Raw genomic sequence first — 11406 nt, 5'->3', positions numbered from 1 at the left:
AAAATAAATGTTCTACTAATAAAACAAATGCAGGCTAAAATACCATCAACCAAGTATGCGCATACCTACGTATATGTATGTATGTATTGACAAATTTTATACAAGATGAATGATAAATAAATTGAATTTTTCAGTGAGTAATCTTTCACCCACCTAGTGCGTGTAGAACTGGGTTCTTAAACACATATTTACGTGTATAAAATTTTTTCGTCGGCGTGTAGAGCCTTGTGCTTACCTTGGTATGGCACTGTTTGGTACTTCTAAATTTCCGGATGCTTCGCTCCCTGCGCCGTGCTCCAACTTGCCGTTCCCACAGGCCGCCACATTGCCACTTCCACTTTCAAATCCGTTGCCGGGCATTCCTGATGCTCCACTAACTGATTTATGTGAAACGGGCTGAAATTGCTCCCCATTGTGTTTGGAGCTGGAAAGACTCGAGTCGGCATTTGTCGCTGCGAGATTAGCAGCAGGTTTGGAAGCTAAAGTAGAAGATGCTGCTGCAGCTGGGCGCCCTTTGGGCGGGACTGCGACTACGGGATCATCATCGCCCTCCTCTTCACTTGAACTAGGATCGATCATGGTTGAATAAGTTGAATAGCTTTACAATAGAGAAACTCCTTTAAGTGCTGAACTGTTTCCAAAGCCTATTGGTACGAGAAGGCTTGGTTGTAGATAATTTAACTGTCTAATAAAAATGAAAAAGAAAAAATATCAATATCACCCTTTCACATCATGCGATAAATTTCTCGTTTTCAATTTTTTCTATTTAATTGATGAATATTCCGCCCTATGTTGAATATTTTCATCGTCAGTAAAAGTGACGATACGGCCATCGTCAACCATGTTACTGATGCGCTGACGATTGTCGACGATGACGATATTCAGCATAGGGCCGATTGGCAACACCTGCTAAAAGTGCGAACTTGCCTTCAAATATGGCATCGCTAATCATCTGTCACAGCATGCTTCAAAAAATATTCAATTACTCGGTGACCAATATTAAAGTGGCTGACAAAAATATGCAAAGGTAGCAAAACTTCAATCATAGCATTTAGCACATGAAAACAATATTCGATTTCAATCGAAAAGATATTAAACATCTTAAAATTATTACACCACATAAAGTTCTTTCTGATACTGATGTATAAATTTTGCCGCTACTTGGCCAATTTCCTGCGTTGGTAAAGGTGTTCTTACACGATATATCTTTGCATTTGTACACATATCGTGTAAAGGCAAATTAGATTTGTTTCTGCACAAAGCAGATGCACATACGAAATATAAATGTTTCTATTTGTCAATGTTATTGTGGCTTGTTAACATTTTTATTTTGAATATTTTTATTGAGCTTTGTACCACGATTGTTTATTAGGACAAATTGAAAAAGCAACAAAGTCTAAGCGGTAGAAGTTATAGCACTATTTCGGAGATCACCACATCTCCTCATCAGATTTCTTTTTTCTAGACTTCAGCATGGATCGAACCTGCGAATTCGATGTTCAAAGTCAGAAGCGTTAACCACTGAGCTATGTACATCCCGCAAACTCTTGTTGCAAAAAAAATAAAATAAAAATAAAAATAAAAATGTTAACAAGCCACAATAACATTGACAAATACATAGTTTAGGAATAGCCTGCCTGAAACTATACAAAAAAAGCAAATAAGCAAATGGATGTATAGAATTGACCAGAACAACCACGCTGTCGAGTTTAAATAGCGGCAAATCAGCTGCACTTGATAGTAGTTGGTTGAATAAGGAAAATAAATTAGCAACAAGAGCGAGATGTGGTGATCTCCGAAATAGTGCTATAACTTCTACCGCTTAGACTTTGTTGCTTTTTCAAATTTTTCCTAATAAACAATCGTGGTACAAAGCTCAATAAAAATATTAAAAATAGAAATGTTTCTATTTTCATCTGACACACAGATATAATGATCTGAGTTTAGTTTATTTCGTTTTCAAAGAACTTATTTTTAAATAGTTAAATAAAGACTGTGAATTTGACAGACATACGCAATAACATATGTATTGAAAATGTCACATTTACAGATGCAAATACATATCGTGTAAGAACACATTAAATGATGCAGGCATAATTGAATTTCAAATTGGCAAATTGAGGCGGAGTGAAGGTAACTTAAAAAATTTTACCAATATAGAACGTTTTTGGGATCAAGTAAGTTGGATTAAAAATGGATTGGGTGAAGCGGCCTTTGGAGAATTGTGTGATATTCATAACATTTTTAGTCTGACTCACAGTTCCGCAGCTGAGTGCAATTTTTTTGATTTAGCATTAATAAAAACGAAATTAAGAAACAAATTATAATTTAAAACTTTAAATAATATAATGTTAATAATATACAATTGTAATGCACTGCGGATGTAATATAAAAACTGAATTGGCATATTTTCTTGATAAAGAGGAATAAACTCCACTCAATTTCCCGATGTAATAAAAATTGGTCAATTTTTTTACCATTCGGTCCATTTGTTGGTCCGAAAAATAATTTGGAAATGGCAACCGTGGTGGAGATGTGATATTTTGATCTTCCTAAGGTTGAAACGTCTGCCGAAAAGCAGTAGCAGCTGCCCTTCGTTACGTCGTACCGCTTGAGACTAGAGTTATCAAACTATCGATAGTGACGCCATTCGATAGTACTATCGAAATTAAGACACATTTTTTTAAATTAAAATTTTAAGAATTTGTTGGGTTTTCGTTGTTATCCATTGTATTTTAATATAAATAACAACCTTATAGGTTTTATATTTAAATTACTCCATACATACTATTACAAAATTATACAAACGCGGCATTTTGACTAGTTTTAACTACTTTCCTATTGTTATTTTTTAACATTCATTAATTTTTTTGTAGAAAAGTATAGCTCATGTAACCAAACTTTACAAATCCAAATTTAAATCTGTACAGAAATTAGGAAATTTTCTAGTTTCATCAAAATTTCAAGAATTTTAATAATAATGCCCAGAAAAATGTATGCATTTTTTTGTATATCTCAATTTTATTACAACAAAGTGCAAGATTGAGGTTGCTAAAATCTCGTCAAAGCGAGGTTCTTCAACATGTCGCGGAAGAGAAGGGTGAAGCATCCATGGATCTATTTTATGATCGCTTGCAGAAGACATACGAGAGCTGCCCCTGCCACGATAAAAAAAAAATGTGATTGGCGATTTCAAGGGCCAGGGTGTGCAGGGAAGGGATATTTGGCCCCACCGTCGACGACGAAAGGTCAAATAATGGCCTGAGGCTGATCGACTTCGCCTAATGAGTCATTATTACTTTTTCATTAAAAACTTTTTAATGTTGTAGAAATTTGTTTCTCTGCTTTCGTTATGGGAAATAACTTTGAGTGAAGCTTAAGAATTGGGATGAGAATATTAGGGACCCAAATTTAGTTTTTCATGGCGAGGCCGTATTTTGTGAAACTAGTAATAAAAAGTGTTTTTAATTTGTGCAATATTTTAATGGCAAGTGCTTTAGTTTTTAGATAGAATGTGCTCTGAAATCACAGCTAACACAACACTTAAACACCGCCGGGAACAATTTCGAGATAAACGAAAAAGGAGGCGTTAAAACGCCTAGAATTGAATTTCAAAAACATAAAAAATATTCCAAACGTTAGCCGTATTTCATCTAAATCCATTCAGCTGTTTCCAAGTGAAGAGAGGTATCGCATAGTGCAGGTTTCGATTGTTAATTAAAAAAGTAAAACCACACATCTACAGGCTAAGGTCTTTAATTTGACCTCACATTTTGAAATTCAGAAGAACAGTGCAAATCTAATAATTATTACAAAAAATGCCCTCTCGTGTAATATACATATATGCCTTCTCAACTAGATTTATATAAGTTTTCGTAAAGGTAGCCAACCTAATCAAAGATATTTTCAAACTAAAGCTTTCATAAATCTCTTTCGATTGGCTCCCATATCTTAATATTTCATAAAACTTGTGTATAAGTTAACTAAATTCGACTTTTCAAACCGGTGGCAGCCGTTTTCAAAAGTATTTTCAAACTAAAATCTTCTTAAATCTCTTTCGTCTGATATTGTCATACACATGTATTTCAATAAAACAGAAACTAAGTTGAATTTGATTATTCAACCACGTAGCAACCCTCCTAAATAAAGGTTAGAAAGAAGATTTTTAGAAAGCCATTTCAATTGGTACCCATACTTTAATAATTAATTTAACTTATTAAATAATTTAAATTCAATTTTAAACAGATGTCCGCCCTCTGGAAATCAAAAACTTTCTAGATGTTCAAACTAAACATTTCTTTCGTTTGATACCCATATTACTTATAACCTGTGCAATAGTTAACTAAGTTCGACTTTTTTAACAGGAGGCAACCCTCTTCAAAATACTTTCAAGCTAAAGTTTTCTTAAACTCTTTCGTCCGAAAACCGAATTTTCAAGCTAAAACATTTTTGTTAATTTTAATTAACTGATGAATTAATTTAAACTTGATTTTTTAAACATGGTGCAACCTCGCTTGATATAGTTCAGAAATAAAGATTTTTCAAACCCCATTTGATTGATATCCATATTTTAATAATTTATTTAGCTTATTAAATAATTTGAATTTAACTCTTTAAACAGGTGGCAGCAAAAATACTCTTAGTGTTCAAAGTAAAGATTTATTAACACCCCTTCGTTTGACATCCATATTTTGATATTTCATATAAATTGTGTACGTGAACTTCGACATTTCAAGCAGGTGGCAACCCTCTTCAAAATATTTTCAAACTACTACCTTCTGAAACCCCTTTCGTTTGGCACAGGCGTGGCGATATATATTTTTCTTGCCTTAATTAAAATTGAATTTGGATTTTAAACAGGTGGCAACCCTTGTATAGTTAAGTTAAGAAACAAAACTTTTCAAAACCATTTCAGCTGATACCCACTTTGTAATAACTGATTTATTTTTTCTTTTCAAAAGAGTAAAACCTTATTGCACATCTGCAGTCCAGGGCTTTTAATTTGACACCTCATTTTGGAAAATCGACCGAAGGGGCCGATATAATGGCATTGATTATTAAATAATTTGAAATTAATTGTTCAACAAGTCGCAACCCTTTTGGAAAAAATAAAACCTGTTTGCATATCCACAGGCCAAGCGTTTTAATTTGGCGCCTTTTTTTTTTAAAATCGAACGGCGCAGATCTTATGTCCTGGACAAACAATCGCTTCGCGTAGTATATATACATATTGGACGTTCCACGTCTACAAAGACAGGCTTCTAAACAAAAATTGTGTCGAAGGATTTAAGTGTTCTATGGCTTAGAAGATGCATTCGTCTTCTCTTGAATGCCGAGTGGCGTTTTTCGAAAACTTCAAATAACGTTGCCAATATGGCGGATAAATGGCATCAAGTTCGAAAACTTTTAAATATATTCGTCAATAAAAATCCTGCAAAAATTGAAATTATTCTCAAATTCCTTATCCAACACTTTCTGGTGTCTCTGAATGTACATCTGATGCTATATTTTTAAAATTCAAAATGGCCAATCCGAAATGGCGGAAAAATTTTTGGATATCGACTGGATGGGCTTGAAAATTTTTGTTCGAGGGTTTTTGTGATCGCTGATTACAAATTGGAAGTCATATCTGCTTGAAATTTCTTGTTCGGGGGTTTTGGGATCCCTTCTTACAAATCATTTGAAATCAAGCATTAAGTTACTCCGATATATTTTTTAAAATTTTGTTCACTAGTTTGAAACAGCGATTTCAAATTTGCGAAAAATAGCATCAAATTCGTAATCAGAGACCTAAAAAACCCCAGAGAAACAAGTTTCGACCAATTTTGGATCCGTCATTTTCAATTTCTAAAAATAACTTCCAATTTGTAATCAGCGATCCCAAAAAATCTTGAACAAAAAATTTCAAGCCCATCCAGTCTATTTCAAAAAATTTGTCCGCCATTTTGAACTTTAAAAATGCAGCATCAGATGTGTTTTCAGGGACACCAAAAACTGTTAGATAAAGCGTTTGAGAATAGATTCAGTTCTTCCGAAGATATTTAAAAGTTTTCGAACTTAATACCCTTTATCCGCCATATTGGCATTGTTATTTGAAATTTTCGAAAAACCCCTACTCGGCATTCAAGAGAAGACGAATTTACAAATATTTTAAGCCATAGAACACTTAAATCCGCCAACAAAATTTTTATTTGGAAGCCTGTATTTGTTGACGTGGAACGTCCCATATGTATGTATGTATATTAGAGTGGTCCAAAAAAGTTTTTTCCCAGATAGGGTTTGGGGCACCTTCCAAAATTTTTCCTCTTGCCGAAAAAGGTGTTGGTACCAAATCTTAAGTTTCTAAGGATCCATATTTTACTCTAGAAGTATTCTGTACATATATAAATCAAACAATTGGTTAAGTAACCTAAGAAGATTTCAAGCTAAGTTATATATTATCAAATATCATAAGCTTCAGATGTCATGGTAACAGTAGCTTTTTATAACAAGTAAGAAAGTCTAAGTTCGGGCAGAGCCGAACATTAAATACCCGGCGCAAGTATTAAAAATATGTTTTTCACCTTTCCGAAAGCTACCGCTGCATGGTAAGCCGGGGTGTATCAATTTTGAGTAAATTAGCGTCCTTAAATTTCGGAATATTGAAGTTTCGAGCATTTCTAAAATTTACCGTTATATGAAAAGCCGTAATTTTAGTCCGATCTCAATAATTTTGAATGTTTTGCATTCATGTGGCAAGCACAGTAGCCATACCGAGATTGGTGCAAATTGGTAGAAGGGTTACCGAGATACATATATGGGATCATAAGTGCAACGCCCATTTTCCACAATTTTATCATAATCGTATTTCTTGGTAAAGAATTGTTGCAAGCATCAATTTTGAATAAATTGGCTTTAATATTTACTGATTTATCGAAGATTTCGTATTTCTGAAAATTACCGTTATATGGGGGGTAGGCGTGGTTATTTTCCGACTTTGCCCATTTTCAACATGTACCAAGTTTCTTTAAGATATCTGAATTTTTACTCGAGTTATCGTGTGCACAGACGGACGGACATACGGACGGACGGAGAAGACAGTCACCGCTTAATCGATTTCTGTTTTCATCCTGATCATTTATGTATACATTTGTCTATATCTGTCTCGATTCGTTTTGCCTGTTACAAACAACCGTTATGTGAACAAAGTTATAATACCCTTGTGCACAAGTGGGCTCGGGTATAAAAATTACCAATATTTTTGCCAATTTCACAGCGATCCAGTAGCGCATTTCAAGGTCATTGAGCACCCTGTATTGGTTGCAGTAGAAAACTGAAAGTTGGTATAGATATTACAAATATCAAAGGGAAAAAACTAAGGCGGTACCTCGTTTTCTAGGATGAAATCTTTATTTTTACAAATACCAAACTTGGATCACTCGAATGTATATGTACATATGTATGTATGTAGATATGTATATGTCAAGCGATGATAGCTATTAACCCTCATCGACTGGTGAAATTCGTAGTACATATACAGATTTCGAAAAAATTAATAGTGGTAGATTTTACCAGTGTCCAGATTTGGCGATTTCGCTCCAATTTGGCGACTTTTTTTTGGATATTTGCGCGGAAAAATTAGGAAGTCGCCATTGGCGATTTTTTCCCTTCAAATAAATTTTTTAAATTATAAAAATATACAAAACTTAGTTTTCCACGAAAATTTTACAGGAGAGGCTAATGAGCTGCGTGATAATCTTTACTTAAGAAGCATATTAAAAGACTGCCAAAAATGTTTAATCACCCTAATCGAAGAACTTTTGAAACGATTACCTAGCCAACTAAATACTTTTAAAAAAGCTTTGATTTTGTCACCAGAAAAGTGTGTGAATCACAAGAGGGCGAGTTTCAGGGACCTGCTAATTCACTATTTGACTTTGAAGCAAAGAAAAGCAGCGGAAACTGAATATTTAAATCTTTTAACTTTCCCATGGAATAACTTTTCTCAGAACCATTTCATCCGACTCTGAAGAATTTTGGATAATTTTTTACGGAGTGAAAACCGCAACAGGCAATAAAATGTTTGGAAATATAAGTAAATTTATATTATTATCCTAGCCGCACTTACATGCCTTGTTGGAGCGTTTTTTCCGTAATGAATTCAACAAAAACTAAGATTCAAAATAGGATGAGGTTGGAAAGCCTTAATTCAATAGTTCGAATAAAGTGTTATATGATGGCTAATAGTATCTGCTGCAAAAGGTTTCTAATATCAAACAGAATGTTATCAAGATCGAATAGCTATATATATATGACAACAACAGAAGTGTAAATCATTCAGACACCATAGGTGATTTTGAATAAATTATGGAAATAGCTGATCTCGCCTTATTATAGATTTTTAATTAGTTTTTAGCGCCGAGCTCTTAAAAGCGGATTATACGTCTTTAGGCGCGTCTACTACCACCAGGCGCCTAAATACATGCTATGTACTGCTGCATGTGCAAACATTTCCTTTATGCAATTTAGGAAATTTTTGCACATACACTTCTCAACTGCCATGTAATTGAACTTTCTTAAGTTTTAATTAGATGGTACTTCAAAGTATGCTCTGCCTAGTCGGATGCATCCTCCGGACACTGCTTCCGGAGCATTTTGCGGACTCTGCATGACTTACAACCATGCAGAGGTGGCAAACGAACTTTGCCATTGGCCACAGTGCCTACCCACCATTTTTGAACCAATAAAAGGGTTAGCAGACGCGCCTAAACAATACGACTATCAATTAACATGAGTTATAATAAATTTAATAATTGCGCAGTCCTATTGCAAAATGTGTTGAAACAAATATTTTTAAAAAGTATGCGTATTTTGAAAGAAAATGGTTTGTAAGTCACTATTATATAAGTGATTTGTCTTAGTTATTATTAAAGGTATTATATTCGTTTTTGGTTTTAAAAACTATATTATAACAAGATCTCATTTTTTAAATAAAAGATTTGTTACATCGATCTCATTACTTTTATTAAAAAATGGCAATTTTTGGCGATTTTTTTTCAGAAATTGCGCTTTTTTTTAAACAATCTGGACACCCTGGATTTTACATACAAAAATTAGTAGAAGTTGGTAGATTTTTTTAAAAGAAACAATATGAGATAGTTTTTACTCATTGAGGCGAATTCAGGTAATGCAGCTGGATTTTCGCCTCGGTGATTCTTAATGTCAAAATGATATAGTATTACATTAAAACAAACAATTACTCTGCACCTCAAAATTGTTTGATTGAAATTGTTTTTAAAATGCCTGAAATTTGCACACCATTCATTTGGCAGTCTCCCACAAAAAAAAACGTATTGCAATGAGATTAAATTTCACTTTTAAATTGGTTATGGTCAGAGTTAAATTTTCATGTTTATTTTAGGTATGTTCGATGAAAGCGTTCAATTTAATCCCTTTGCTTTCTTTCCAGAAAACAATATTGGTAGATTTGTAGCCTCTGTTGGTAAAAATGGTAGAAAGTAAAATACAGATAAAAAGTTGGTAGATCTACTAATAATGTGGTAAAGTCCGCGCAATGGTTGTTTGGGGGGTGCAATGGGGTATAGTCGTTGTGCTGGTATGCAGTTACAGTTGCACGGCTATACTCAACCCCGACTCTTGCATCCTCGTTCGCACACTCTGGGCAACGTGAGCAACCAATGTGCGAGATTTAGTAACCAATCCGAGTGGAACCTTGGTAACGGGCGACAGAGAGTGAGATTCGGTGGGGCCACTCCGACTTTTTCGGTTTAAGCGCTCACTGAAGTTTGCAGCGTCTGTTCACCAGTAGGTGCGGCCGCAAGCAGGTGTCTGTCTTGGAGCAATTGGCTCGCTATATAAACGTGTAATCCGTTGCGAAACCACCCCCGTCCCAGCAATGGGTTGCGCGCTGGGTTTGGGATCCGCCACGTAAAAACAGGCTCCACTGAAAAAGGATAACAAAGCCTCAGATGAGAACCCCCCTTTTGATGACGATGCACCTGGAATGTCCGTACCCTTAATGACCCCGGCCCGGCTGGTTGATGCCTCGTAAGAACAAAAGCAAAAAGCATCAACGCCATTCAAGAAATGCGTGTGACGAGGTAAGTCAACAAACCTCTGAGACCTTACGACGTCTACTACAGCTGCCATGTAATGGAGCGCAAATTCGGTGTTGGATTTGTGGTGGAAGAGAGTCTCCGTCGCTGAGTACTGTCCTTCCCCCCGGTTACGAACGTCTAGCCACAATCTGCATAAAAGTGAGATTCTTCGACATCTCGCTAATCTGGGTCCATGCCCTGACAGAAGAGAAGGACGAGGCTTCCAAAGATCTTTTCTATGACCGCTTGGAGCGCACATACTAGAGCTGCTCCCGCCAGGATACCAAAATCGGCTTAGCGACTACAATGTCAGGGTGGGAAAGGAAGGTACCTTTGGAACCACCGTCGGAAAATTCAGCCTCTACGACGAAGCGTTCGACAACCGACTAAGGCTGATCGACTTAGCCGGGGTCCGAAACATGGTTGAATGCAGTACTAGGGTCAAGCACAAAAAGATCCATCGGGCTACATGGTTGCCTCCAGATCGAAAAACGAGAAACCAAATCGATCATGTTGTGATAGACGGAAGGCACGCTTCCATTGGTTTGGACGACCGTACACTCCAAGGCCAAACCATTGACTCGTACAGTGGTTACATCTAAGATACGCACCCACCTCTGTGTAGCAGAAAATTTGCGCCCAAAAAGGCAAGGAAAGCTTAACGTCGAAAAGCTGCAATCACAACAGACGGCCAATGTATTCTCTACCCGACTCTCACAGCTGCTCTCAGAGAGCACTCTTCAACAAACCAATATATGCGAGAAAGACCGAATCACGTGAGCGCGAAGAGCTTGAAAGGCTGGCCGACAGGAAAAACGCCCGAAAATTTTAGCAGAGGGTTAGGCGACTTAAGGTTTTAAGACCAAGGCGAACTCTTGTAAGATCAGCAATGGCGGCCTAGTGACTTATGTCCAGAACATCCTGAAATTATGGAGGGAACACTTTTCCACCCTACTAAATGGTAGCAGCACAGAAAGGTGTGGAGAAGACTGAATAAAAAAAAATGAGAAGAATGACGAAGTAGCTGTTCCACCACTTGACTATGATGGGGTACGAATAGCAATAGCGCGCTTAAAAAACAACATAGCTGCCAGCCTGCCAGCCGAGCTATTCAAGTATGGCGGCGAGGAATTGATAAGGTGCATGCATCAACTCTTATGCAGAATGTAATCAGATGAATGCATGCTCGGCGACTAGAGTTTAAGTATGCTCTGCCCAATCCACAAGAAAAGCGACCACGCCATTCGCGCCAACTACCGCGGGATCAGCCTTCTAAGCATAGGTTACAAGGTCTTATAGAGCGTATTGT

The 11406-nt window shown here is 36.3% G+C and overlaps 1 protein-coding gene across 7 annotated transcripts in view; it reads right to left on the bottom strand.

The window, feature by feature from the left end:
* LOC118745696 (calcium-dependent secretion activator) overlaps positions 1-11406 on the bottom strand; it is a 393045-nt gene that overhangs the window by 334471 nt on the left and 47168 nt on the right. For all 7 annotated transcript variants that reach the window (XM_036479292.1, XM_036479290.1, XM_036479296.1 and 4 more), the window contains one exon: positions 236-685. In XM_036479292.1, coding sequence (XP_036335185.1) covers positions 236-579 — 344 coding nt within the window. In that variant the 5' untranslated portion in view covers positions 580-685. The remainder of the gene's footprint in view (positions 1-235; positions 686-11406) is intronic.

The sequence above is a fragment of the Rhagoletis pomonella genome, unplaced genomic scaffold (assembly GCF_013731165.1).
Source record: "Rhagoletis pomonella isolate Grant_MI unplaced genomic scaffold, Rhpom_1.0 Rhpom_scaffold_00009, whole genome shotgun sequence".
Classification (NCBI taxonomy): Eukaryota; Metazoa; Arthropoda; class Insecta; order Diptera; family Tephritidae; genus Rhagoletis; species Rhagoletis pomonella.
The sequence above is the reverse complement of the archived record's forward strand: the minus strand, read 5'-3'. Positions and strand labels throughout refer to the sequence as shown.